This window comes from Aspergillus saccharolyticus, assembly GCF_003184585.1.
Source record: "Aspergillus saccharolyticus JOP 1030-1 unplaced genomic scaffold BP01scaffold_13, whole genome shotgun sequence".
Classification (NCBI taxonomy): Eukaryota; Fungi; Ascomycota; class Eurotiomycetes; order Eurotiales; family Aspergillaceae; genus Aspergillus; species Aspergillus saccharolyticus.
The window spans coordinates 268,697-295,044 of NW_020290623.1; the positions used below are offsets into that span (position 1 = coordinate 268,697).

At 54.0% G+C, this 26,348-nt stretch overlaps 9 protein-coding genes across 9 annotated transcripts; 8 read left to right on the top strand and 1 right to left on the bottom strand.

Moving 5' to 3' along the window:
• The first annotated feature begins 3 nt into the window (after positions 1–3).
• BP01DRAFT_356344 (uncharacterized protein) lies at positions 4–1,693 on the top strand. The gene has a single exon (XM_025574928.1). The coding sequence runs from the start codon at positions 357–359 to the stop codon at positions 1,368–1,370; it is 1,014 nt and encodes a 337-aa protein (XP_025431694.1). The 5' UTR covers positions 4–356; the 3' UTR covers positions 1,371–1,693.
• A 2,767-nt stretch (positions 1,694–4,460) lies between these two features.
• BP01DRAFT_382333 (uncharacterized protein) lies at positions 4,461–6,496 on the top strand (the record flags this gene model as incomplete). The annotated part of the gene is made up of 3 exons (XM_025577365.1): positions 4,461–4,492; positions 4,548–4,758; positions 4,814–6,496. The coding sequence occupies 3 exons, from the start codon at positions 4,461–4,463 to the stop codon at positions 6,494–6,496; spliced, it is 1,926 nt and encodes a 641-aa protein (XP_025431695.1).
• A 317-nt stretch (positions 6,497–6,813) lies between these two features.
• On the top strand, positions 6,814–9,960 carry BP01DRAFT_356346 (putative anaphase-promoting complex component Cut20/Apc4). Its single transcript, XM_025574929.1, has 7 exons — positions 6,814–7,211; positions 7,337–7,688; positions 7,750–8,317; positions 8,387–9,127; positions 9,178–9,247; positions 9,314–9,466; positions 9,536–9,960. The coding sequence occupies exons 1-7, from the start codon at positions 6,947–6,949 to the stop codon at positions 9,916–9,918; spliced, it is 2,532 nt and encodes an 843-aa protein (XP_025431696.1). The 5' UTR covers positions 6,814–6,946; the 3' UTR covers positions 9,919–9,960.
• Positions 9,961–11,895: 1,935 nt separating this feature from the next.
• On the top strand, positions 11,896–15,064 carry BP01DRAFT_295560 (karyopherin beta; the record flags this gene model as incomplete). Its single annotated transcript, XM_025571821.1, has 9 exons — positions 11,896–11,935; positions 12,061–12,119; positions 12,206–13,012; positions 13,077–13,705; positions 13,771–13,987; positions 14,039–14,371; positions 14,424–14,661; positions 14,715–14,823; positions 14,878–15,064. The coding sequence occupies 9 exons, from the start codon at positions 11,896–11,898 to the stop codon at positions 15,062–15,064; spliced, it is 2,619 nt and encodes an 872-aa protein (XP_025431697.1).
• Positions 15,065–16,161: 1,097 nt separating this feature from the next.
• Positions 16,162–17,294, top strand: BP01DRAFT_356348 (40S ribosomal protein uS8). Its single transcript, XM_025574930.1, has 2 exons — positions 16,162–16,709; positions 16,982–17,294. The coding sequence occupies exons 1-2, from the start codon at positions 16,577–16,579 to the stop codon at positions 17,239–17,241; spliced, it is 393 nt and encodes a 130-aa protein (XP_025431698.1). The 5' UTR covers positions 16,162–16,576; the 3' UTR covers positions 17,242–17,294.
• Positions 17,295–17,604: 310 nt separating this feature from the next.
• On the top strand, positions 17,605–19,105 carry BP01DRAFT_423137 (phosphoglycerate mutase family protein; the record flags this gene model as incomplete). The annotated part of the gene is made up of 4 exons (XM_025579612.1): positions 17,605–17,675; positions 17,739–18,094; positions 18,214–18,906; positions 18,985–19,105. The coding sequence occupies exons 1-4, from the start codon at positions 17,640–17,642 to the stop codon at positions 19,103–19,105; spliced, it is 1,206 nt and encodes a 401-aa protein (XP_025431699.1). The 5' UTR covers positions 17,605–17,639.
• A 419-nt stretch (positions 19,106–19,524) lies between these two features.
• Positions 19,525–21,470, bottom strand: BP01DRAFT_382338 (uncharacterized protein; the record flags this gene model as incomplete). Its single annotated transcript, XM_025577366.1, has 2 exons — positions 19,525–21,135; positions 21,207–21,470. The coding sequence occupies 2 exons, from the start codon at positions 21,468–21,470 to the stop codon at positions 19,525–19,527; spliced, it is 1,875 nt and encodes a 624-aa protein (XP_025431700.1).
• Positions 21,471–21,687: 217 nt separating this feature from the next.
• Positions 21,688–23,797, top strand: BP01DRAFT_356351 (phosphatidylserine decarboxylase 1). The gene has a single exon (XM_025574931.1). It carries the CDS (start codon positions 22,056–22,058, stop codon positions 23,694–23,696), a length of 1,641 nt encoding a protein of 546 aa, XP_025431701.1. The 5' UTR covers positions 21,688–22,055; the 3' UTR covers positions 23,697–23,797.
• Positions 23,798–24,121: 324 nt separating this feature from the next.
• On the top strand, positions 24,122–26,347 carry BP01DRAFT_391489 (anaphase promoting complex subunit DOC1). The gene is made up of 2 exons (XM_025578090.1): positions 24,122–25,060; positions 25,164–26,347. The coding sequence occupies exons 1-2, from the start codon at positions 24,235–24,237 to the stop codon at positions 26,243–26,245; spliced, it is 1,908 nt and encodes a 635-aa protein (XP_025431702.1). The 5' UTR covers positions 24,122–24,234; the 3' UTR covers positions 26,246–26,347.
• Position 26,348: the final 1 nt, after the last annotated feature.

Here is a 26,348-nt window from a genome sequence, read left to right on the forward strand (position 1 = left end):
TACCTTATCCATAAAAGACGGGAGTCAAATGCTCTTCAAAAGTTCGTGTCACAGCACGAGGCCACTTTCAAGTGTTAAGTGATTCATTTCGACTGTGGATTGCCAGAGTCTGCCTTGACTGCGCCTTCCCTGCCATGTATGAGACAACATACAAACGGAAAGCAGGGATAACGACTGGGACTACATTCACTTTGTGGCCGCAGCCCTCGCCTTTGTCTGTGATGCCTTTACATCATGATAAAAGGGTTTGAAAGCTGCATCAAAGAATCTACTTTTTCTACATTGAGATTTCCCGTCTCTGGCGCAAAAACAATCTGTCGAGGCCATCCTTGATAAGCATCTCTCCTCACCCACTCATGCCACTTCTACAGCACCTCAGAGATAAATTCACCCGTCAAGACTCAACCCATCGCCGCCAGGATCCGCGTGATCAGAGCTACAACAGTGCTGATATGGGACAACGTCATTCACGCGAGAAGAGACGTTCACGAGCAACTTTAAAAACAACCACTCGGAGTATAGAGCCCAACCCGATGAGCACAGACAGGGCAAGTCAAGCAAAAGCCAGCTCTCCGGATCCATGGTCGCCTCCACCTTATTCTGCAGAGGCGGCGCTCGCACAGTCCAAGCCATCAGTAGTCTCGAGTGCCTCCTCGGGTGACTCACCCTATTCGTTCCTCCGCGAGTTCGACACCATCTTCGTCGTTGACGATAGCACGTCCATGCGCGGGCAGCGGTGGAAGGAAGCCGAGAATGCTATCGCGGCGATCGCTCCGATCTGCACACAGTACGACAAGGACGGCATCGATGTCTGGTTCCTCAACCATCGCCGAGACACCGGTCGCAGGGGCCCGGGGTCATACACAAACATCACGCTGGCGGACAACGTCCGGGAGATCTTCGGCAGCGTGTCTCCCAAGGGTCCGACGCCGTTCGGCCGCCGCTTAATGGATATCCTGGGGCCCTACATGCGGGACCTGGAGAAGAAGACTGCCGCAAGCGACGGGTTCCAGGACTCCACGCAGCTGCTTAAACCCTTGAACGTCATCGCCATCACGGATGGGGCTTTCACGGACGATGCGGAGAGTGTCATCGTTGACGTCGCTCAGCGGCTGGACAAGATCTCGGCCGTGCCCTGGCAGGTCGGGATCCAGTTCTTCCAGATCGGCGACGACGCCGTGGCGCGGCAGTATCTGCAGGATCTGGACGATGAGCTGGGCAAGATGACACATCAGAAGAACTTACGCGATATCGTCGACACCGTGCCGTGGCGAGGCGATAAGGGGCAGACCCTGAGCGCGGATGGCATTTTGAAGTGCGTGCTGGGTGCAGTCCATCGGAAGTATGATAAGCGTGATGGCCATCGCTGAGGGTAGTTTCTGTTCTTTGGGTGCAGATTCATGTTGCTAATCATATCCACTACCATTCCATGGCCTTTTCCTCCTCCTGCTGCTGCTGCGACATCCCCCTTGCCTTCGTGCCTCTTCGCTCGCTGTGTTCGTTTCATCTCTTTTGCTTGCATGCAAGCGTGACTGACCAGTGGTGCGGGAGGACTCATGCCCTGATTGTGCTATGTTGGAAACAGGCCTTCATAGATGAAACGCGTCGCAGCAAGCGCCCAGTTGCCATCCTTGCCCAGGTCTGGGAGATCCTTGGATCTTGACCGGGCGCTGTGACTGGTCAAATCGATACGAAAGATTTTGAATTAAAATAGTTCTATTCTTGCTTTCCTCCTGGTCATAAAATTTCCCTCCTGTACCCCGTAAATTGCCATCTTCTACTAGTTACTAAACTAGCCATGTCGTTTCGACGAGGTGCATGATTGGCGGTGTCATGTCATTGCATGGATCAATTGCTCGGCCGCTCCCGCCAAACTGAAATCCTCCCACTATTTGCACAACAATCACTGGTCGGGGCAAGGAAGCAAGTTTAGTATTCCAAAGTCAAATCGGAGACAGCTGAAGTTGGATCAGAACTCAAACGGCGATTAGTTGGAGCCTGCAGCAACATGAGTTGGTCCTCAGCCCAGCAAAAGTCCGGATCTCAATATACCTGTTGCTCCGGGGAGTTGTCCTGCCTCCCATGGAGACGGGATCGGTGTCCAGTTGCCCAGCACCCACGGGATAAACAGAGTGAGTGCATGCAGACCTGCAGCAGAGTAACACGCTTCCACGACTACAATGGCCCGAGTGTGATCTTTAAATACAATGTGAGATCCTTGATTGGTCTGACTAGGGTTGTTACGACTCTACAAGTAATTCGCAAGTGCGCTGCCAGCTGGGGATTTTCCCACCGGCTAGTATGTCCTAGTGCCACACACGGCCCATCCTAGCTTTGAATACTGTGGATATTGACACGAGGATTATTGATCCAGCTCTGAGGTTTTTCTGTCACATAATCACTGATAATTTGGATTTCTTAAGATCGAATCCGTGGAGATCTTTTGTTTTTCTTTTGATAGTTAATCAGGGATACACTGGCAATCGCGGATACAAAAAGAGGGGTTGTAGGGACAGGGGAGAAGTGTCGGAGATAATTATGCAGGAGCCATGCATAAACAATGAAACTTTGAAGAAAGGCGCAGCAACAGTGCAGCAAAGACACCAGTCGACATATCCAGTTCGTCTGCTAGTACTAGTTTTACTCCGTACTCCGTAGTTCAGTCAACTTTTTTCCCACCTGCTGCGGGCCACCACTCACGTGGTGTGGAGAAGTTGATCGGCGCGTATTCGTAGGTTTTCCTTTTCCTTTCCTTTTCTTTTCTTTTTTTTTTTTTGGTCTTCTGGTCTTGGCTGGGTAATGTGTACGAGGAATTTGGAGTTGTTGATAAGTGGTTCGGTCGCTTCGCTAAAATCCTCCGTATCCCGCGATTGACTTCTGTGAAAGGGGGAGGGACCTTGACGAAGCTTATGTTTAGTTACTTTGTGGATGTTCAATAAGTCGTTAGTTGTTTACTTAACTAGTTGTTACTCAACAAATCAATAGGTAGAGTCAGGAAGAGGGTTGAATTGTTGAAGGAAAGGGTGTCAGCCTCAGAGTGGCTTGTGTCCAGCCACCACTTGGTTTAATTAATTTCCACCAGCCGCCGGCTCCAAACGACAACCTCAGCCTATCAGCCTATCTATCCATTTCAGCTTCCCCTCTGCAGTGGCTGGCTACTTTTCCTCGTCTCTCTCCTCCCTTTTTCTTTTTCTGATCCATCAATTTCCCTTCCTCGGACTTACATCGGTCTCCACTCTTAAGCTAAGCCTGCTAAGGTATCAATTACAGGCACAGCTAGCATACTTCCAGCCTAGCTAAACGCCCGTGATCCAGTGGTGTCCACCCGTTCAGGACTCGAGGTCCCTTGAAGCCTCGAAATGCCCACTCTGGTTCGCCTGGAAGGATCAGCATCTTCATCCCAGAAAAACTCTCCCGGGTGGACCATCGAGTTCGCCCAGGAACCATGTTCGGATCTCATCGCGCGTCCTTTTTCTTTCCCTGTCGGCCGGCTGCCATCATGAACTCTCCTTCCTCGCGACTGTGTTTTCTTGCAGGGACGATCACTATCGTGACGTGGTTATATCATCCCTCAGTGGATCCCTGACAGGCCGGTCCGACCTGCGACAGTGCTACTATCAAGCTACCGAAACTTGATTTTTCCCGTCGCTACTCGGGAGTATCGGTGTGCTTTAGAGATTGTTGACCTTGAAATCACGCTACAAGTGTACACACACGCGCAATTGAGTCGAACGAGTTCGCCTTGGCTTCCATAGTTATCAGCTTCCCTCGCCCTCGTCGACCCGCCTGGACCAACGTCTTAAAATCCTGCGGGACAGAAGCAAGCACCCCTCGAAACATCCGGCTCCTGCAGTAGGCGCTGGAAATACCCTTCTCCGCCTGTCATTGTTGTCCCTCAACCAGGTAGTCTGCCCTGTCGGCGCTTCCGGCCTGCCACTTCTCCAGCATCATTGGCCTGGTACATCTTTCCGAATCTCGCAGCCAGGAACGTCCAAATTTAACTCCCGCAGCCCTCGCGGCTAATGAATCACTGATCTGCCGTTTCTCTCACGCATTGTTGGTCTCAGCTTTCTCCGTGTTGTGATGGCACAGCAGTCGCCTTAAGCCGCAGCTCTCTCCTCTCAACCTCTTATATCGCGCTTGGGGAACTGCGTTCGCAGGACATAGCCCGGTGGGTTTCTATCCTCCTGACATTCCTCTCGAGGACGCAGCCTGACTAGGCTTTTCGCCAGACGCCTTTCCGTTCCTTTGCCTTTCCCTTCGCAGTCACTCAATTCTTGCCAAGCTGGTCTTGGGATAACGCTCATTGCATTTCTTATAATCGACACATTACCTTTTAGCATCTCGTGCTTAGCCCAGTTGAGGCGGAAGTTCTTGCATTCTCAAGCGTATACTTCTCAAGCCCACACCTTGTTTGTACAGTCTCTCCGAGGACCTATATATACATCGGTCGCGCAATCATGGCTTCGACAACTTTGATGACGTTCCTTCTGTAAGTAGTCATTGACCTGCGAGCTAACCGCTTACCTGCTAATGGCGGCGCGCAGCTGCACCAACCCGCAAGTCAAGTCAGTCAAGCTATTGGGCTCATGGGACAATTTCTCCAACCCCTATATTATGGAGCGAGACAGGCGTGTTGGGCCCGGTCAGTGGAGAGGATGCCATACCTTCGCCAACATCGTGTATGATGGTTCGCAGGCGCATATGACCCCAGCACGTTCAGGTGGCCTCAAAATGGGAGGTACCTACTGGTATTATGTTTGTACTCCCGTGTCTCCTTGTGTCGAAGAAGCGAGTGCTAACAAGATTCCAGTATGTGCTGGATGACGATATGGAGTACTATAATGAAGCGGAACCAATAACCACCCATTGCCCCTTCCTGCCGGGGCAGCCGGTCAATGTTCTCAATGTGCCTGTTCATCTTCCGGATGCTGCCACGACTCATGCGCATTCGAGAAGTTCAAGTGCGCAAAGCATTGTCACTCAAACTATGAACCCTGACGACAAATATCTCAACCCCCGACGACCACCCAAGCCAAGACCAACCCTTGCGCGCCTTCGGACGTCTCCTCCCACGTTGGAGCAGCCCGCTCCAGCCTGGTCTTTCAGCACTTCTCCGCTGGGAATCGTTACGAACAGGAGCGCTTCGCAGCCTAGCAGTGCGACACCGAAGGTCAAGGTCAACGACGGTCTCCGGGGCCCAGTCTACAATAAGACTGCTCGTTCTGTATCTCCTCCGAGATCGCGAGGGCTTCTTGCCGCATTCCGACAGTGGAATGTGTCGTCTCCGGATCTTGGGGATCGGCGTGAAGCAGAGATTGCCAAACCTAGTCCCGATCGAGGACCGTTGGATTCGAATCCCCACGTGCCTACAGGCCGCTTTGATACAACCTTGAATCCTAACATCGTCATCAACCGCCCTCCTTCTACCGACTATGAACAGTTCTATCATCAAAGAGCTCAAACGGGCCATCACTTAACTCCTGCCGCTGCTAGTGATCGCCGGTCAGTACCGTCTAGTATACATGACAGTCACTCCCAAGAATCCGCAGAACGGCCATTGATCGCTGAACAAACAACCCCTCGTGCAAAGCCACGCAATGAGAGGCATGCCGCTGCGGTTGAGAGATCGCTCTGGGAATCTTCTGCTTTACTTGCAACGTCAATTGGCTTTACCACTGCGGAGGATCTGGCCATGACGCCAAGGCCCTCGGCTCTCAGGGAGAAGCGGTTGCCGACTCTACCAAACTCGCCATCCTCGGTCATGGATGAGGCATTGCGCGAGATTGATGCGCGGGAAAAAGCGTTCGATGCGGAGGCTATGGTCAGCCACTTTTCCGATTTCACTGATACAGAATCCGTGGCAGGTAGCTCGGTGTGCGAGCGAAGCCATTTCTCTGAATGGAGTACCGATACGGAACTTCTTTCCCCGGAGTCCATGACATGCTCGGCCCCGTTTCACCAAGACGTACCACCTCTACCCGACACTCATGCTCTGGGGTATGCTGAATATCTGAAATCATCGGTGTCCGGGGACATGAGCGACCCGGACACTCCTCACCTCACGGTGAACTCCAAATCTACCGCTACCTCGGTCGCAGGCGATTCACCCCTTCTTGACCTTCCGCTTCCCCGTCTTTCTATCTCGCTCTCCCCGTCCGACTTACACTTGTCGGACCTGTGCATCGAAGACGAGGACGAGGACGAGCGCGTGGAGAGCAATCCCAAACGACACGCGGCCTTTTTTGGCGGAGTTGAGTCCATTAAAGGTCTCGGTCTCCTACATAGCCCCGACCCAACTGTGCTGGGGTTTCCAGAGCATCTCAAAGATGAGGTAGACCTGCTGCAGGAGGAAAAACGGGCTATAGCAGATCCGGTTACAAACCGATTGAGCCGGGCATCCCTATTGGGACAATCCGCAGCCATGCGGGAAATGATCACTGAATTGAGTTATCTCAAAGGGATGATCGAGTCAGGAGCTCCTGCGGAAATCTAGACCTCGCTGGAGCTGGGTCCCTATATATGTTCTTTAACCAAGTATTTTAGTGTAATATAATTCGATGCTTGACGCCTGGATCTGTTATTGATGTAGATGCAGCAAAACTTTAACGCCCTCTTTTTCATGTCAGCTATATCAGAAGGATAATAATACCCTGATGGACCGATAGAGCTTTCGAATTTATCGCTAGTAATAATACTGCGCATATGTTCGGCGAAATCACCAAGTGAGTCAGACAGTCAGCCCAAGCAGTAGGAGGTACCGGAGCGGATCGCCAGGCACTAAGGCGTTGATCAGAGCATCTCTTCCGCCCGCCAAGACCGTCCCCGTTTATCCACCATCCCAACAACAACTGCTAGGAAGGGCAAGACACAGAGATAGCTTCATCCATTGTGTCCTCCGAATACTTACTGTTATGATGGGCTAGGGCCCGGAGCTGAATTCATTATGGCTGAAGACGAAGGTTATCAGGCCCCCTATGAGCCCCAGCTCACGCCTGTCGGGGAGAAGTCCCTGCCGGCAAAATGCAAGAAAGGCGCGCTGGCATACTGTCCGACGATGGACCTCATCGGCCTAGTCACAGAGGACGATGAACTACGCGTCTTCAGACTCAACGGACAGAAGGTCTTCGGCGGGTCCTACAAAGGCGATCCGTACCTTGATGAGGACGATGGCGGGGGTGAGATCCGCGGGTTGAAGTGGAAGAATACAGGTATGTATTGTTGATATCCACTTTCTCTTAGTATGATGCCTGGTTCTGGAACTCCAGTAGCTCTAAAGCGCTCGAGTTGGACCGTTTCTTCGTTTGAGCGAGGGTCATTGACCTTGTTCCCCCAGGTCATCTGCTCGCAGTCGCGTGTGCGGATAACACCGTCCGCGTTATCAGCGCCTACAGTGGCAAGACAGTCCACCATTACCCAGCGTACCCCCAGTCTGAGGGTGTGGAAGCTCAAGTGTCGACCAAAGCTACGTGTGTCGGCTGGGGTGTTAACTTCACGGACACGAAGGTCGCCCAACGGCATCTACACGACGCCGGTGGCCAGGTCACTGTGGACGATCTGCTGTCGCCGGATACGCATCCGTCTCGCGCGGCGGCGCTTCTTAAAGCTGATCTACCACGAGAACTGGCGTTGTTGGATGTGGAATCCTCCTTGCCGAAGCTGAGTACTCTGCCTGCGACAGGGAGCGAGTACGTGTCTTCTGCCACTGTTATGCCATGGGATCCATGACGTGCTGATGTTAGAGTCTAGTGATGATGTGTTCAGCGCTCGAGCGTCGATCGATGCGATCTTTCATTCCTCGACCAAGAACACCAGTGATGCGGTCGATGTGCTGCTCGTTGGGTTCGATGACGGCACCGTGCATCTGCGTATCTTTGACTGCTTTGAAATCGGCTCCTTCCGGGTGCAGGGCCCCGCGGAGCGTCCGGGCCCCTGTCGCATCATCCGACATGCTTCCCATCCGCTGAGCTCGACTCATGCGCTCCTGGCGTCGGCGTCAGAAGGCGCACCGGGACCGTTACGCTTACTCACGCTCGACCTTCGCTTCATTACCAGGTCCGGGAGGTATCTTTCGCTGCTGGCGCACAAGACCACGCAGCTGCAGAACCTGCTGCGGTATATCGGTCAGGTTCAGAAACAGATTGAGCTCGAGTGGAAGAATGCGCAGGAGTTGCCGGCGCGTTACATGCGCAGCGTTGACCAGGACCTGCAGGAAAAGTGCCATTGTGACTTTGTCACGGCTGCGTATCATCTGGTGGTGACAGGGGACTGTTTCGAGCCTCTGAAGGAGTTTCTTGTGGAAATTGTTGGAGAAAGAGTAAGTTCGAGGATTCTGTTTTGATCTGGTATGGCTGGAGTAATTGACTTTCTTCCGCTCGTACTATAGGGTCATAAACGATGGGAGAAGGCCGTCTCGTCTGGCTACGAAAGTGTCCGGCGCTTGACCCACGAGTGTCTTCTTCCAGCCGTGGAAAGATGTCAGGTGCTTATCAGCCGGTTGGTTGGGCTATCGAGATTCCAGAAGCTGAGTGAAGTGCTGGGGTTGGAGACTCCAGATCTCAGCACGATAGTAGAAACGCTCGACTGTCTCCAGCTCCTTGCGCATCACATTCTCATCAATGTCAACGAGGAGCTGACCCAGTTCAACGCTTTCTCTCGGTGGCTTCGCCATGAGATCGACATGCAATCTGCGGAGCCGATGTCTCAGACCTTGGAGGAGCTGATGGAAAAGACCGATATGGTGGAATACCCGCAGACTCTCAAGTACATTCGAGGCGCTCTCACGAAGAGTGCGCTCCGGACCTTTATCCGGCAATTACCTATGATGGGTGTTCCGAGAGCACCAGTGCCCGCAGATGCTTCCGACAAATGGACTCGGATTGAGCAAGGGCGGTCATTTTATGATACTTTCAAGGGGCTGCTGGAGCAGCAGAGTCAAGGCTCGGGCGACGCTGATGCAATGGCTCCCCCGAAGATGAATGACTTGACGAAGCGTCTCGGGCTACAATTCGACAAGGTGTTTGGGCAGATCGCTTTAACACAGCGCAGGGGCATCCTGCATAGGTCCCCTTTGACCCTCCACCCAGACTGTGACCCAGAGGTCATTGATGTTACCATGCGCTATGAGGCAAGGCCCTTCAATCTCGTTCTGTGGGTAGTCTTGCTTACCATCGCCAGGCCATGGACAAGGGCGAAGACATGTGTGTGATCTACGTCGGCACCAGATCGGTCAAAACCAAGCATCTCCGTAAGACACCCTTCCCCGCGGCTACAGGGATTTTGTTTTGGCTGACTGAAGTCTACGACCGACCAGTCTGCTGCTACCGCGTGGTTCTGAATTCCGAGAATGGGGTGAGCTCTACGAAGAGCATCTCCACCGCCGTAATCGACTTCCAAGGCGGAGAGATTCGACAGATACAGTTCGTGGAAGATGACACCATGATGATGGTTCTGTGGTCGAGTCCCAGTAAGTCATCCTTCTTATCCTCGTCAGCAATTGTATGTAGAGTCACCATGCTTATCTCGATGCACATAGATGGGTCATCCTATTTGCTCAACCTCCCCTTTCAGCCCGCCACAGCGATGAAGGTTGACGATGAGGCTTCGAGTCTGTTCTCCATCACCTACCGCGAAGAACGATACGACGAGTCAACAAGTGCACCGCTGACCGCTAGCATGAGCCTGGAAGTCTTTGCTCCCAGCTCCCAGGAGCTGGGCATCATTAAGCACAGCTTCATCGGCGCGAGGGGCCGAGCTCGTCCCGTACGGATCGATGTCAATGGTCGGCGCGGGCGTCGGGCAATATGTGTCTTGTATGGCGATGGGATGCGCTACGAGGTATTGGATCTGGATGCGGAGATGGGCGATGAGGAGGAGGATGAGGAAGATGAGGACGAGGAGTTGGAAGGCGAGGAGTAATAGCACACAGAACACCAGAATTCCTATCGAGTAGATTGAAGTGCTTACAGTACAACTTTTCCAAACGATCCCAAAGATTGGAAGGGGCAGGCAGGCAGTTAGTTGCAGAAGTATGTTTCCAAGACTACGTGGTTTTGGAAACAACAGAAGCCCCCGGGCGTGTTTCTGCTGTGATTCCAGTACTCAGGATTCCCACCCATGCATCAGTTCGGTATATACCCCGAGCCGAGATAGGAATTAGCTCAGGTACAGTGCAAACCCCTCTCCAAATCAACTCTCCGACCCGATCCAATCAAAGCATAAAACACAGAAAAGAAAAATCAAGATACCAATGAATATATAGTACCTTAGTATTTGGTTGGATTTCCTCGCCCTATAGGGACTCTAGGCGAGCACAGAACTTTAATTCTTAGGCAGCCAAAGACAAGCTGTCAGGTCACGAGACACCTCCTCATCTGAAACTCAAAATCTCCCTTCCCTCTCGACGTGCGGGAGATGCAGGTGGCACACCTTTGGGCCAAACAGGAAAAGAAGATCAAAGAATCGGCATGGAAAGATCGACTTCCAGTGGCGGTGGATCCCCTTCTCCCGAATCAAAACAAACAACAACAACAACCACAACAACAGAAAAAAATTCAAAAATCAAAAATTAAAGCACAGGCAACAAGAAGGTGGGTGTGTAGTGGTTTGTGTGCGATGGGATTGGGGACTGTGCGTGTGTTATTTTTTTTTTGTTGGTGGTCGCCGGGGTCACGGGAGTGGGGAGTGGGTAAGTGCTTCGAAGTAGCAAAATCAAAACAAGCAAAGGGAAAAAGAAGACTTGGAGGAAGAGAGAGGAGGGAGAGAAAGGAAGGGGACAGATTGTTACTAGGCAAGAGGCTGTGGTTACTGTGCAAGCGCAAGCAGAGGATGGAGGGGTAACTCTGTATTCGTAATTCCGGATGTATGTATGTATGTATCTTACAGTAAGAAGTACCCCAGGTAACTATGGGACGGATCGGTAGTGGTGACGACAAGGATAAGGTGAGTGCTACAGATGGGAGAATAGAAGCTAATCAGCGGAAGAAGAACCTGAATAGCTTGACAGGGACACCAAAGGTCAGATGCAGATACCTTCAAAGTTATCTCTCACAGGTTTCTTGTCTTCTGCAAATGGCTCTTGGCCCAATGATCTGGTGTTTTTCCCCTCCAAAAGGGCGTCTGGGTCTGAGGACAGTCGGGAATCACGTGATATGACTCAGCTGTACGTTAACCAATGAGCCAAGGGCAGAAAGACAGCACCGCTCATCCATTCCAGGTCTTTTTTCGCTCTGGAACGATCAGCCTGGAGGGGGACGGATAGCTGAGGTCAATTCCACTTGGGTTAAGTTACCTTATCCCTCTCCTACTCCTCTCTTCTCTTCCCCTTCTCTTCCCTTTCTTTACCAAGAAAAACTCCCCTCACCTCAACCCAGAGTAAGTACAGTCCGGATCAGCTTCAACACGGTTTCAATCCGACTTTCACCATCAGCACCCTCTCCCTTTTTCGAATACTTGGGGGTTTATCTTTCCTCTTTGTTTCTGTTCAGTCTATTCTATTGCGCTGTGTTTGAAGCGTGTCTCAAAGAGTTGGTCCTGTCACCTTACTCTCCCTCCGTACCCGCCCTAACGTTACCTACCCTTACCCCCCTCCCCTCCGGAAAGAACCTCTCCAGTGGTGCATGCCTCGTCATAATCCACAAAAACAACCTTTCTTCCTTGTCCTGCCGAAGAATTCATTCAACCCTCTCTTCGTCCACCTCCAACACTCTTTTCTCGTGGACTTTGTGAAATCCTTCGACTTTCCCGGATTTCCATTTACCTCGTCGCTCGATTTGTACCGGGCCTCGATCTTTGCGTTTTCTTCCTTTTTTTCTTCCTTTTCTTTGCTAGTTTCTCCTCCCTCTTAATTTTCGCTCTCACCTGCGATCCCTGGTGCTGTTTTCCGCATACGGCAACATGAACGTCACTCAGGTTTTGGAGAGCACCCTCTCGCCAGGTATATTCTGCTTTCCTCCCCCCGACCTACCCCTCCTGTTTGGTCTTCATATCGACGGGTAGTGGGATCCCTGTCGTGAGGTTGTGGCAAGATTGCTGATGGTGGCTTTTGCTGGCGTATTATAGATGCGGCTGCACGTACAAATGCCGAACAGCAGCTCGCCCATGCGGCTGAGGTTGACTTCGTAAGTTCTCAGTTCTCAATAGCTCCAGCTCATCGTGCTGTAGATGTGACCTAGCCTGCTGACCTGTGCTCGTCTCCGTTTGGTAGGCTCAATATCTTGTCACTTTGGCCCAAGAATTAGCAAACGAGAACACCCCGTCCCACATCAGAACCGCCGCCGGTCTTGCGTTGAAGAACGCTTTTACATTCAAAGACCTCGCTAAGCTCCGCGAGGTCCAACTTAAATGGCTACAGCAAATTACCCCAGAAATCAAGGCCCAAGTCAAAGAACTTGGCCTCAAGACGCTCGGCTCGAAAGATGGTCGGGCCGGCCAGTCCGCCGCCCAGGTCATCGTCTCGATCGCCGCTATCGAGCTCCCCCGGAACGAATGGCCCGATCTGATGCAGGTCTTGGTTCAGAACATTGCGTCCGGTTCCGATCAACTCAAGCAGGCCTCGCTGGTCACCATCGGCTTCATCTGCGAATCTCAGGACCCCGACCTCCGCGAGAGCTTGGCTGCCCACTCCAATGCCATCCTCACCGCCGTCGTCCAGGGCGCCCGCCGCGAGGAGCCCAACATGGATATCCGCTTCGCCGCCATCAAGGCTCTCAGTGATTCCGTCGACTTTGTGCGCACGAACATGGAGAACGAGGGCGAGCGGAACTACATCATGCAGGTGGTCTGCGAAGCGACTCAAGCCGACGATCTTCGCGTCCAGGCCGGCGCTTTTGGATGTCTTAACCGTGTCATGGGTGCCTACTACGATAAGATGCGTTTCTACATGGAGAAAGCCCTGTTCGGTTTGAGTATTATGGGGATGAAGAACGAGGAGGAGGATGTGGCCAAGCTCGCGATCGAGTTCTGGTGTACAGTTTGCGAGGAGGAAATTGCTATCGAGGATGATAATGCGGCGGTACGTCTTGGCATGGGAGTATCGTGGCATACCTGGCTCAGGGAATAGCTAACATTGGTTACAGGCCCAAGCAGAGGGTAGTCCCGAGGTCCGCCCATTCTTCGGTTTCGCCCGTGTCGCTTGCAAGGAGGTCGTTCCCGTTCTTCTGCAGGCCATGTGCAGACAGGATGAGGATGCGGGTGATGACGAATACAATGTCGCTCGTGCCGCTTACCAGGCACTGCAGCTCTACGCTCAGTGCGTCCAGGGCGATGTCATCCCCCCCGTGTTGGCGTTCATTGAGGCGAACATCCGCAACGAGGACTGGCGTCACAGAGACGCTGCGGTCGCGGCATTCGGTGCCATCATGGATGGCCCTGACCCTAAGGTTCTGGAGCCCTTGATCAAGCAGGCTCTCCCTGTTCTGGTCGGCATGATGCAAGACAGCTCCATTCAGGTTCGCGACTCGGTCGCTTACGCTCTGGGCCGTGTCTGTGACTACTGCTCCGAGACCCTTGACCCCGAGGTGCACCTTGAGCCCTTGATCTCCTGCCTGTTCAACGGTCTTGCCAGCTCCCCCAAGATCGCTAGCTCCTGCTGCTGGGCGTTGATGAACGTTGCCGATCGCTTTGCCGGAGACTACGGCACCCAAACCAATCCTCTTTCCAAGCACTTTGGTGACAGCGTCAAGTCGCTCCTCACTCTCACCGAGAGGTATGATTTTCTGCCGGCTCGTGCAATCGGCTTTTTGCTGATTCATTCTGATTCATTCTATATAGACACGATGCCGACAACCAGCTTCGTACCGCTGGCTACGAGGTCCTTAACTCTTTCGTCAACAACGCTGCCATCGACAGCCTTCCCCTGGTCGGAAACTTGTCCGATGTTATGCTTCAGCGTCTGGACCACACCATCGGCATGCAGCAGCAGGTGGTCAGTGTTGAGGACCGCATCACATTGGAAGAGATGCAGACTAGCATTATCAGCGTTATTCTCGTAGGTTCTCTTGGCTGTCCCTGAGAGTTTCACATCAGCTAACTGTGGCAGGCCGTTGTTCAACGCCTCGAGACCGAGATCAAGCCCCAGGCCGACCGCATCATGGAGCTCATGCTTCGCGTGCTTTCGACCGTCCCTCCCAAGTCTAGTGTTCCCGATGTGGTCTTCGCCACTGTCGGTGCTATCGCTAGTGCCATGGAAGAGGAATTCGCCAAGTACATGGAGCCATTTGCTCAGCCCCTGTACAACGCTCTCGGCAATCAGGAAGAGCCTGGTCTGTGCTCCATGGCCATTGGCTTGGTCAGCGATATCGCTCGCGCCCTGAACGAGAAGATCCAGCCCTACTGTGATGGTTTCATGAACGCTTTGCTCACTGTCTTGCGGGTAAGTTTTCATTCTGGTCGTTGTGTGGTCATTCCACTAACATTTCGTTAAGACCTGCGGCAACCAGCTCAAGCCTGCTATCCTTGAGACCTTCGGAGATATCGCTCAGGCCATCGGTACTCAGTTCGACACCTATCTTCAGGTTGTTGCAACTGTCCTCCACCAGGCCGCGGCCGTGACTGCCAGTGACGACGTTTCTCTTGATGCGATCGATTACATCATCTCCCTCCGTGAGGGTATCATGGATGCTTGGGGTGGTATCCTTTTGGCCTACAAGGGCAAGCCTCAGAGTAAGCATTCTCTGCTATAGTTCTTCAAGCACTGTGCTCACGTCCTTTTCTAGTCTCCCACATCACGCCTTTCGTCGAACACATCTTCCAGCTGCTTCACATTGTTTCTCAAGATATCAACCGCAGTGAAGGTTTGATGAGAGCCGCCATGGGTGTTCTTGGGTAAGCATCGAATTCCCAACTCAGTCACCTGTTTCCTAGCTAACTTGACGTTAGTGATCTTGCCGAGGGATTCCCTAATGGCGAGTTTGCCAACTACTTCCGCAACGACTGGGTCACTGCTCTTGTTCGCGAAACCCGCCAGAACCGTGAATATGGTCCTCGCACCATTGACACTGCCCGGTGGACCCGCGAGCAGGTCAAACGCCAGATCAACCTGTCGACCGCTGCTGCTATGGCTTAAGTGTAAACTATCAATCGCCCTCCAATCATTGATCGTTCACTCGACAACATGCCACCCCTAGAGGACGCCGCCGGCTGTCGGCGCACCTCAGGAAGCAACGCCGTGGCGACGCTGGCCCATTCGCTGGTGGACCGCACTTTACGGAATTCCAAGTCGTTCCCAATCGCTCGTCCATCACACGACCGTGCTCTCAGTCCATCATACTGCGAACAGGGCTAGTTTCCTGCCCCCACCTTCCCTGACCCCCCCACCCACTTGAGACCCTTTATCACCCCTCTCACCTTCACCCCCTATCTCCCCCCCTACCCTCCGCCCAAAAATTCCTTTCCCTCCCCTTACCCAATCTACCCCAACGTTCAGGATGTCCGTCCGTGCAGCTAACTGCTTCTCGGTCTATCCCTTTGAAAACATCTCTTGATGCATGTTGGCACTATTCCTCGGGCTTGTGTTCTCGATCTTCTTCTCCCTATTATTACTACTATCCACTTGTCCATTTCCGTCCCCCTTCACGCCGTTCTTAATTAGACAGAGGTTCTATTAGCATTATCATGTATGCCCAAGAAGTCATGTAACCCCTATTCCCATTGTCACGGAATTCACCTTTCCACGCTTCACCTACCAAGAAGACATGTATAGAATGATAAACCCATCGCCTATGATTCGTATGCATTAGACCATTGTAAATGAGCCCCGCAAATGTGGCCAGAGGATTTTGCAGCGAGCGACCGGCACAGAGTAAATCTGCTTTTGCCTCGTTGAAGGTGACTGCACAATCACTTCCTACCGGTATAAAGAATGTCTACTATACGCATCTGGTTTCTGAGAAGCTGGTACTAATAACACATCAAGTGCCAGGAAGTCTACTGAAGTCACCTGGAGTCTGACATGTCAAACTTTCGAGGTTTCCGATATGGACGGTCATGTGACACGAGACGAGCTTTGCTTCATGGGACGTGATACTCACAGCCGCAGTCAAGTCTGAATGCCTGAGGCCTTAAAGGTAGAAGGATATCACGTGCAGATGATAAGGGCACGGAAGGACAGCCCTAGGGCCCACCCGCACACCCCATGAAAACTTCTTCACTTCTCTCGGCCGCGTCCGCTCCTATCCCCTTCCCTTGCTCTCAACCGACGTCGTCGACACTTCACGAGGTATGTACAACCTGTTGCCTCACCCTGTTCTGCAGCCTCTCAGCTAGTCTGGGAAAGCAATCACCCGGGTTTTTCGGTGTTTTACTTGCAGGTGTAGCAACCGACAGCAATGAAGACGATCAGAAGACCGGCGTGATACGCTTCTCCTCATACGGCACGGGCTGAAGAACCCTTTATGGACTGCATCAGGGGCACTCTTTGCGCTCGAGGACTACTGGTGGCTGACTGTTGGACTCCGGTAAATCCTCCTCGCACCTGAAACGGTGCCGAGAGGATTCTAGGTTGGAGTTATCTCGATCCAGATACCTCATTTCCTCTCGCATTCCCTCGATTTGAGAATCTCGCCATCCTACCGTCAAAATGGTCAAGACTTCCGTCCTCAACGATGCGCTTAACGCCATCAACAACGCCGAGAAGGCCGGTCGCCGTCAGGTTCTGATCCGCCCCTCCTCCAAGGTCATCATCAAGTTCCTGTCCGTCATGCAGAAGCACGGTATGTTCAGTCTCCCTAGGTCATGGAGCACAAGTCAGGGAATGAGTTCTCGGGAGATGCGTTGGATCCTCGCCGGTGCAACAGTAGTAAACCGAATTTCGGGTTGATAACTAGGCGGTCTGTTTCGCAAATCTTACAACGCTCGCCCTTTAAGTGCCCGATATATTGAACTCGGCGAGGATCTTACAAGTTTCCGAAACTCATTTCTTTTCTGTGTTTGGTCTAACCTTTAAATCGTCGCCACAAATCACTAACTCACCTGTCTTTTTCAGGCTACATTGGCGAGTTCGAGGAGGTCGATGACCACCGCTCCGGCAAGATCGTTATCCAGCTCAACGGTCGCCTCAACAAGACCGGTGTCATCAACCCCCGCTACCCCGTCCAGCTCCGTGACCTCGAGAAGTGGACCACCCAGCTCCTTCCCTCCCGTCAGTTCGGTTTCGTCGTCCTGACCACCTCCGCTGGTATCATGGACCACGAGGAGGCTCGCCGCAAGCACGTTGCCGGCAAGCTCCTTGGTTTCTTTTACTAAAAAGTTTCGTCACGAGATGTGGAACGATCGGAATGTGATCTGTGATAATGTGGGCGGGGGATGTGCTCTCTGTTGCTTGTCTTGGCGGAGAGTTTTCGGAATCGATACCCCGGCAGAAACGCCATAGATAGTCTATTGATTTAGAGTGATCTCGCCCAACCAACGAGGACTTTTCGATCGTTTCATCTTTTCTTCGCTGGAGTAGTAGATCATGTAGGCCCGTAGTGTAGTTTCATATCTCAAGACTCGAACCAAGGTTTACAAACAGTGTCCCTATCCGCTGACCGCTCGCGCTACTGATATCCCCCAGGATTTTCCCCGCAGTCAGTCCTCGTGCCTCTATACTTTCTTTCCCTTCCTCATCTGCAATCAAGTTTAAGGCCATTGCACATGCCACAATGCCTCTCGACACAATCTACCTGACCCGTCATGGCGTGTGTAACCCGACTCTCCCTAATCTCACCAGCAACTACTGATGCAACCTTCCCTGCGTACAGCATCGCCTGAACTGGACAATCGACTACAGAACCGGCACCTACCATGCTCAATTCCCAACACCAACCGGCAACCCCGCGGATCCCACCCTCACCTCCCACGGTGTGCGCCAATCGCACGAGCTCGCTGCGCATCTTGCTAGCGACAGCTTCCGCCCGAAGCCCTTTCGCATCTACTGCAGCCCGTTTTACCGATGTCTCCAGACCATCCAGCCCTCCGTGGAGGCGCTGAAGGAGCTCCAACAGAGGACATACCCGGAGGATCGTAGCTCTGCGACAACAGCGACAGCAGCAGCAGCTAGCGAAAGCGACATCGAACCCCTCGCCGACTTGGACGTGCGCATTGAGAACGGATTGGGGTGCGTTATTTCACCTGCGGATCCTCGCCTTAACCTTACTACTAGTTATACACACCCCTACCCCTTACCATCCATCACCACATCATCAACGATACTAATAACAATGATAATGGTAATAGAGAATGGTTCGGCCACACCACCTTCTTCGAACACCCCCAACCCGCCCCCCGAACCATCCTATCCACCCACTTCCCAACCCTTCTCCCTCTCCCCAGCCCAGTGGACATCCCCTCTCCCTCTCCCTCCTCCTCCTCCTCCACCACCACCACCAACACCACCGTAAACCCCCCCGCAACAACCACCCAAACGGCAACGAGAACAACAACTACTACTACTACCACCCCGCACCTCCTCCCCTCCCCCACCGGCGAAACCATCTCCCACCTCCACAACCGCGTCGCCACCACCCTCGCCGCCATCATCCGCGACGTCGACGCCGAGATCGCCGCCCTGGAGGCCGCGCAACCGCCCCACGAGCCTCGCACCCGCAAAGCGCTCCTCATCTGCTCGCACGCCGCGCCCCTGATCGCCATGGGCCGCGCGCTCACCGGCCATATGCCGGCGGATCCCAATACGGAGGACTTTTTGGTATTCACGGCGGGGTTGAGTACTTTTCGTCGTCGAGCTGCTGCTGCTGCTGCTACCTCCAATGAGGAATCGGAGGAATCACTGGCATTAGCACCAGGGACAAAGGTCCTGCGTCCGGGCACGGAGGTCCCGAATTGGCGCGGCGGGAAAGGTGTGGCTGGGGGCTGGGATTGTGTGCGGAATGGGGACTGTGGGTTCTTGAGTCAGGGGGCTGAGAGAGGCTGGTTCGTTTGTCCCTTTTCCCTTCTTCCTTTTGGTTGGGGGCTGCTGTTGGCTAACGGTCTTTGTTTCACGGTTTGTAGGCATTTCAATGGCGAGGAAGGTTTTGATACTGGGCCGATGGCGGCGGAGGAGGCGAGGCCGACGTCGAGTTTGGATACGACGGTTGCGGACGGGGGAATTGGGCGGGGGATGAAGTTATGATGGTTCATTGGTGGGGTGTGGTGATATGTGGTTGGGGTTGGGGTTGAGATGGTGGAAGGAGGGGGTGGAGGCAATGTAGATGTTGTCGAAGTGAAGTGCTGTAAATGTTGATGGATAGACGTACTACATTCAGATATACTGGGAATACGCCTGGTGGGTTCATTGAGCGCTAGCGATCGGGATACTGGATATTAAGTTGACAGTAGATCTACGAGGTCAAAATCGAAGAGTTCGACACGAAGCACAGCACAGGCAAATTACAACTACCACAGCAATCAGTATGTCCAATTCGCAGACTAACGGGCTAGAACGCATGGGCCAATCCAGAATCTATGTGTTGTAAGCAAACAGAATCTTTCGCAAAGGAGTGAGAAAACAAAGGCAAGGTTGGGGGAATATGACTAATTGGTTAAGTTGTATCAGTTCTCGGCTTCCCTGGGTATCGTTGAGTGAGGTCCGCTCTCCGCTGCATCACCATTGTTCTCTTGCTGCTGCTGCTGCTGCTGCTGCTGCTGCTGCGCTTCCTCGCGTTGTCGGCGCTCTTCCTCCTCCCGTGCGCGCTGCGCGGCTTCCGCCGCATTGCGCACCGCAACCTGCCGTTCGCCTACTCCGGGGACCAGACTCGCAAGGAACAAAGCCACGGATCGCTCCACACGCCGCAGCTGGAAGCGCATTTCTCCCGCGAGCCCTGCACGAGGATTGCCCGTGGCTGGCCCAGGACCACGTTGGCCGCTCTGGCCTTGAGCGGGAGCGGGAGGCTCCGTTGGCGTCAGATGCACCAGACCTTCCAGGTGTCGCTGCACGGGAGCCACGAATAGCTGGTACAGGCGCTGGTCCACCCCGGTTTCCGAGGAGAGGACGAAGAGCACGGCCAGCGTCACGAAGAGGACCCGCGCCCACGTTCCCGGTTCGGTGAACATGTAGCAGAAGAAGTATAGCCGGACGAACTGCCACAGCCGTCTCATGATCCGCGCAAAGCCCAATTGACCGTTCGGGTCGGCGTGGTTGTCGAGTCCCCGCTGGTTGAGCACGGCCTGGCGGACGACGTTCTCCATGACGGCAGCGTTCGCGTTGGGGCGGAGGTTGGGCACCGGGGCGGGGTTCCCTCCGGGGTTGGGGGTGCGGTCCGGGCTGCGCATTGCGCGAAGGCTGCTGAGGGTCGCTTGCAATACATCAGTCCCTTGGGGAGATACCAGGAGACCCTGGTAGCCGGATGGGGAATTGAGCATATAATAAGCGGCCGGGCCGGAGGCGGACGCGGCGGAAATAGCACCACCTGCTGCGGTCTGCGATTGTAGCAATAAGGCTTCCGACTGGTGGAGTTGGTCGGCGCGCATGTAGATGTTGAGAACGCGGGCCAAGAGCCCTGCAACTGAGCCATCGCGCTCGGCAAGAGGGTTCAGGCACTGGTCATCGAGGATGGCGAACAAATGACTGCGCATGCGGATTATGTGGTCCATAGGGGGAGCAATCCCGCTGTTGAGTTGGGCTTCTGCCAGCTCCACTTGGCGCGTCAGAATCTGCAAGCTGAGTCGTGTCTCTTCGGTCATAGTTGCATGGGCGAGGAGATCTGCGACAGGTAGACCGTTCAGGGCTGCCGGCGTCTCGGATGAAATTGTCCGCGACACGCCAGGATGTGATGAAGGCCCCGAAGACGATTGATCTGGCCGCGATGGCCGCTGCTGAGCATTCAAGAGACCAGGGTCCAGACTGGATGAGAAGCCAGTTGTGCCTCCCGATGACCTGCCTCGGTCCCGCGTCTCAAGCTCTCGGCGAAGTGAATCAATGTTTCGACGCAGAGCCAGTCCGATCTCGGCCACTTCCGCGCTTGCGCGTACTGTGTCGGCTGCGGAGAAAGATTCCCACGGATCATCCGGAGGGTGTGAAGAACGATGTGGAACGGTGGTTGTAGTTCGGGGGAACATTTCACTAGTTGGCTGTGCTGATTGCGAGGCAGGCGAGTCAACGAAGCATGATGCTGGAGGCTCCGATGACGGCGGAAGGACAAGATGTATGTAGTATTCGGTAGCCTTCGGAGATCACCCATTAGCCAGGTATGAACAGATAAGATGTAGAGACAACGAGAGGTAAATTCCCTTACATTCGGCGGTTCCAGCACATCCTTCAACACGGCCGCATCGTTCGTGAGGGGTCTCCCGCGATAGATCAAGCGCTGACTTTGCGGAGAGGGCTGACTCGGGATTGCATGTGTGACTCGATCCTTGAGAGCTGCGACAGTGGATGACGGGTCCACATCCTGAATGGTGTATCGATTAGGTGGAGGCAATGATGGACACAATACATGCAAGATGAAGCTCTCTGGGGAGTCCGCCGAAGCGGTGGGGAGATCTGCAGTTGAGGCCATCTTCTGTTCTGGAACTCTCAGCGTTGTCCGTCAGTCAGACAATCAAAGGCGCATAATCGCAAGCTGTCTCCTGATGTATAGAAAGTGTGCGTGGGGAGAGCTGCCACTGGATTGACTCGAGCAGCACCTGGATGATTCGGCAATGTGTCTTCCAGCGTGGAAGTATAAGTTGCTGGTCAGGTCCCGATGCCAGTGGTCTCCACTCCACGAAAATAGACAACAGATTCTGCTGCACTGGCACAAGTATCCAATGCAGTATTGCTCTTATCAGCCACTGAGAGATGATAAAGGAAGTAAATGTACGAAGTGAACAACAACAGCAGCTTTACATCTGTCAGATAATGAGAACACAACTGGTGAATGTTGCACAGCACCAAATGGCGGCGATGGCCTGTTCTGCCGGGCGGTGAAGATGTCAACTGCCGATCACGTTCAGGAAATGAAAGATTGCTGCTTCTGCTGCTCTGCACTAGAAAATCCCTAATTTCACACCTTACTTTTCAAGGACAAGCCATTTCACGTGTGTCTCGCTTCGTTTGATAGCTTCCCCCCTCTGGGATGACTCTCGCTCGGTAGAGTCGCATTATGGCCCTGTGCCTGTCCAGTTATTCTGCGTTGCTTCGCCGGAAGGTGTTGGTCTCCCCTCATGTGGAGAGGGCTGGATTGATGGAAGTGTCGTTGAGGGCCACTGGTCGTCGTCCGGCCGGTGCTCGTCACTTTTCCAAGACCTGGAAACAGTCCCAGGAACAGAATCACAAAGAAAACCCAAACCCATCTCGTCGCAGCACTTTCGGCTCCCGTCTCCGTTTTGCGCTCCGCAACACCAAAGTCGAATGGTACCCCATCCCCGTCGGTCTGGGCATCGGCTTGCTCGGACTGCTGCAGTTCTACAAGGCCCAGCGGGCTGAAAAGGAACGAGCTGAACGAGAGGCAGCTGGAGAGCCATACGACTTCCAAAATGGCCCCCGTCGTCCCAAACACCGTCTTAGCGGACCATGGCAGGTCCAGATCATGTCTACCCTGCCGCTCAAGGCCATGTCTCGCCTCTGGGGTCGCTTCAACGAAATCGAACTACCCTACTATTTCCGCGTTCCTGGCTTCAAATTATACTCTTGGATTTTCGGCGTCAACCTCGACGAGGTCGCCGAACCTGACCTTCACACCTACCCGAACTTGGCCGCATTCTTCTACCGTCAGCTGAAGCCTGGTGTTCGACCTTTGGACCCAGATACCCGTGCTATCATCTCGCCTTCTGATGGTAGGATCCTGCAATTCGGCCTTATCGAGCGGGGTGAGGTAGAGCAGGTCAAGGGCGTCACCTATAGCTTAGACGCCCTCCTGGGATCTGCCACCCCTGCGCATGCGGACCACAACAGGAACTTTGCCGATCATCAGACCGAGCCAAGCCAGAAGAACGAAGCCAAAATGCTGGCGGACGAGGAGTTTGCCGAAATGAACGGCATCTCCTATACTCTGCCGACTCTCCTCGCTGGCGAAGCCGGTGGCGCACACAAGCGCTCGGCTTCCATGGATGCGTCTACTACTTCCAAGGCCGGTGCTGAAGAAGAGGTGAAGGCTGATCTGGCCCGCGGCGATGGAACTCCCTGGTACGCCCCGAAGGCAGCCGCCGACCACGCCCTGTACTATGTTGTGATCTACTTGGCCCCTGGCGACTACCACCGCTTCCACTCTCCTGTGCCGTGGGTGGTGGAGAGCCGCCGTCATTTCGCTGGTGAACTGTTCTCGGTGTCGCCATACTTGCAGCGCCATCTTCCGGGCTTGTTCACCTTGAACGAGCGGGTCGCTCTTCTGGGTCGTTGGCGTTGGGGCTTCTTCAGCTACACGCCTGTGGGAGCGACCAACGTTGGCTCTATCAAGGTCAACTTTGATGCGGAGCTGCGGACCAATAGCCTGACCACAGACACCGCTGCCGACAAAGCGGCCGCCGAAGCCGCAGCGCGCGGCGAGCAATACCCGGGCTTTGTCGAGGCGACATACCGTCACGCCAGTCGCACCCTGGGAGGTCATCCCCTTCAAAGAGGTGAGGAGATGGGAGGTTTCCAGCTGGGAAGTTCGATCGTGCTGGTCTTTGAGGCGCCGATGGGCACGCGCAAGTCGTTCGATGCCGGCTGGGAAGAGGGCAAACGCGAAGGAGGATGGAACTGGACCATCGAAAAGGGGCAGCGAATCAAGATGGGTGAGAAGCTTGGCTATGTGGACATCTAACACTAGACTACGTCGTTTGTAATAAGTTGTTTTGTATCATACTACTTTGTTGAATAGCGAGAATTCTTCTAAGGGCCACGGCCTTGGCGTGTTATAGTATATGTTTTCAAGTGAAACTTCAACTCCGTAACCAACGCTACAGTGCCATGCGAGCTGGTTCGCAGAAAGTGGCTTTCTCTCTACGCACGCGCTTCGGATAAATAGCATTAGTTGACCCTACCAGACATTTCATCATGTCCCTCAAGGAAGCGTGTGAAGGTCATCAAATTTCACCCTCCAGATCCCAGAACAACCAACACTTGCTGTCTATCGCAGACACTGCGATAAGCGATAAGCACAAACCACGTGACTGATAACTAGACGCGGTCTCCCCGAAACCGCCAGGAGCTCCAGCTTCTCCTCCTTCGCACCGTAAAATCAAACAAGAACAGCTATCAGCGAGCCATAGCCAGTCATGAATACATTACAGTGAAACTAAGCACCTTTCACTCACTCGCATTTATCACCTAGCTTCAAGGCGCAACAACAACCCTCCACCATGCCGCGCCACCACCATATCCTCCGTCGCAACCACAACCAACCCGACACGTCCTCCCCGACAGATTCCCAACATCAACAATACCAACAACGCCAGCAGCAGCAGCAACCACCCCCAGCACCTCAGCGCAGCAGCACACACCGCACCCGTCTTGGCCAACACCCTCGTCCCCCTCACCAGCACCATGACTCCCCGACCTCGCAATTCCGGACCCCGCCGTCGCGCAGCGGCTTTCCCATCCCTCGTCTCCATCCTTCCTCGGGCCCGATAGACGATCCAACCCACCCGCTGCATAGTCATCAGCAAGCGCAGCAGCAAGCACATCAGCAGCAGCACCAGCAGCGCCACCAACACCCCGCAGCAGCGGCCGCGCAAGTCGCGTTGTTTTCCTTGTTCGGACGAGGGGTTCACGGCCGCGGGCACGGGGATGCCCAGCGGCATCGGGGACATCCGCCACATGATCGCACGGGACATGAGGATGAAGAGGATGAAGAGGGGGAGGACGATGAGGAGGAGGAGGATGATCTCGACGATTCCATGCAGCAGCACCACCACCAATATCCCTCTCACCGTCGGCAGCGGCGTCGTCATGATCCGCGGGGGATCGGAGAGGTGGGTCAATTCTCGGATGAGGATCCCACGGGGGATGTTTCCGACGAAGACGAGGAATTTGCAGGGGATGATGAAAATGATGTTGTCATTGGGAATGACGGGGTTGAGGAAGATGAGGAGGAGGACGAAGAAGTGCTGGAGGAAGGGGAGGAGGATGAGGATATGCTTGCGGACGCGGATGTGGATGGTGATGAGGAGATGATGGGTGAGAGAGGTACGTTTCTATCCACACACCCCTTCGGCCCCGCACCCGCCTTCCAGTATAGCAACTCAGAGCCTACGTCAAGAAACCAAAGCTAAATAACAGATTCAAACAGACAAATCCCCCACCCCGCTCCCCGTCAACCTCCGCGAAATCTCCTCCCTCGCCTCATGGACCGTCTCTACCCACAAACCAGGTTGCGGCGTCGGCGCCCTCCGCCACCCGTCCCCAACCCAGTACTGGCAGTCCGATGGCCCGCAGCCGCACACGTTGACCCTGCACTTCTTCAAGCTCGTCGCCGTGGTGCGCATCCGCGTCTACCTGGACTTCGAGATGGATGAGAGCTACACGCCCACCAAGATGGTGTTCCTGGCCGGCATGGGCGGCAATGATCTCGTCGAGTTTGCGACCTGGGAAGGGGAGGGTCCGTGTGGCTGGGTCGATGTGGAATTGGAAGGGGTGGGTGGGAGGAATACGGTGCATGCGCATGCGTATGGGGAGAGGAGGAGGGGTGCTGGTGCTGCAGGAGCTACGAGGAAGAGGAAGATGATGATGTCCGGATGGAAAGGGGCGGTGAGGACCAGGAGTCAGAGGAAGGGAGTCAAAGGTACTATCACTAGTAGGAGAGGAGGAGCAGCAGCAGCAGCAGGGGTGACGGGAAAAGCCAACAAGGGCAAAGGCAGGGATTTAGGTGACGGGAATGGGAATGATGATGATGTGATGATGGTGGATCAGGACGAGCACGAGCACGAGCACGAAGACACTGACGAGGATTTGCATGAAGATGCGGGCGAGTACATGGCTGATCAGGTTGACGAGGAAGATGACGAAGAGTACGACGATGATAATGACCAATACGCGGGCAACGTGCTCAAGGCCATGGTCATTCAGATGAAGGTCACCGAGAACCATCAGAACGGCAAGGACACTCATGTCCGCGGCTTCCAGGTCTTTGCACGCGATGAAGAGCGCAGGCGCTTGGCTAATGCCCCGTCCGCCTCGGCGGATGGTCGGGTGCGCCGACACAGTGCGCGTCGGTCCCTGCGGGGGAGCACGCACGATGAGATGACCGAGGGCGGCCTTGGAGCTGGCAGCGCTGGCCGGGAGCATGCAGTGGCTGAAGCCGAACGCGCCGTCAAGGGAGTGGTGACCAGCCTGGAGGAGCCGGATTGGATGGGCGAGCCGATCATCCGGTAGGATGGACAATTGCATTTGCATCGCATTCGCATTGGAGTTGGTTCGATAGATGATACCCTTTATTCTTCTCTAATTGAACTTCCTTTCCTTTCCTCAATGCACA

What these genes read in the sequence shown, in the direction of transcription:
- BP01DRAFT_356346 (XM_025574929.1), top strand. Translation starts at nt 6,947, where the DNA reads ATGGCTGAAGACGAAGGTTATCAGGCCCCCTATGAGCCCCAGCTCACG. An exon ending in ATGTTACCATGCGCTATGAG is followed by an intron (nt 9,128 to 9,177) that starts GCAAGGCCCTTC and finishes TACCATCGCCAG; the next exon opens with GCCATGGACAAGGGCGAAGA. An exon ending in GGTTCTGTGGTCGAGTCCCA is followed by an intron (nt 9,467 to 9,535) that starts GTAAGTCATCCT and finishes CGATGCACATAG; the next exon opens with ATGGGTCATCCTATTTGCTC.
- BP01DRAFT_356351 (XM_025574931.1), top strand. Translation starts at nt 22,056, where the DNA reads ATGGCCCTGTGCCTGTCCAGTTATTCTGCGTTGCTTCGCCGGAAGGTG.
- BP01DRAFT_356344 (XM_025574928.1), top strand. Translation starts at nt 357, where the DNA reads ATGCCACTTCTACAGCACCTCAGAGATAAATTCACCCGTCAAGACTCA.
- BP01DRAFT_391489 (XM_025578090.1), top strand. Translation starts at nt 24,235, where the DNA reads ATGCCGCGCCACCACCATATCCTCCGTCGCAACCACAACCAACCCGAC. An exon ending in GGAGATGATGGGTGAGAGAG is followed by an intron (nt 25,061 to 25,163) that starts GTACGTTTCTAT and finishes AGATTCAAACAG; the next exon opens with ACAAATCCCCCACCCCGCTC.
- BP01DRAFT_356348 (XM_025574930.1), top strand. Translation starts at nt 16,577, where the DNA reads ATGGTCAAGACTTCCGTCCTCAACGATGCGCTTAACGCCATCAACAAC. An exon ending in GTCCGTCATGCAGAAGCACG is followed by an intron (nt 16,710 to 16,981) that starts GTATGTTCAGTC and finishes TGTCTTTTTCAG; the next exon opens with GCTACATTGGCGAGTTCGAG.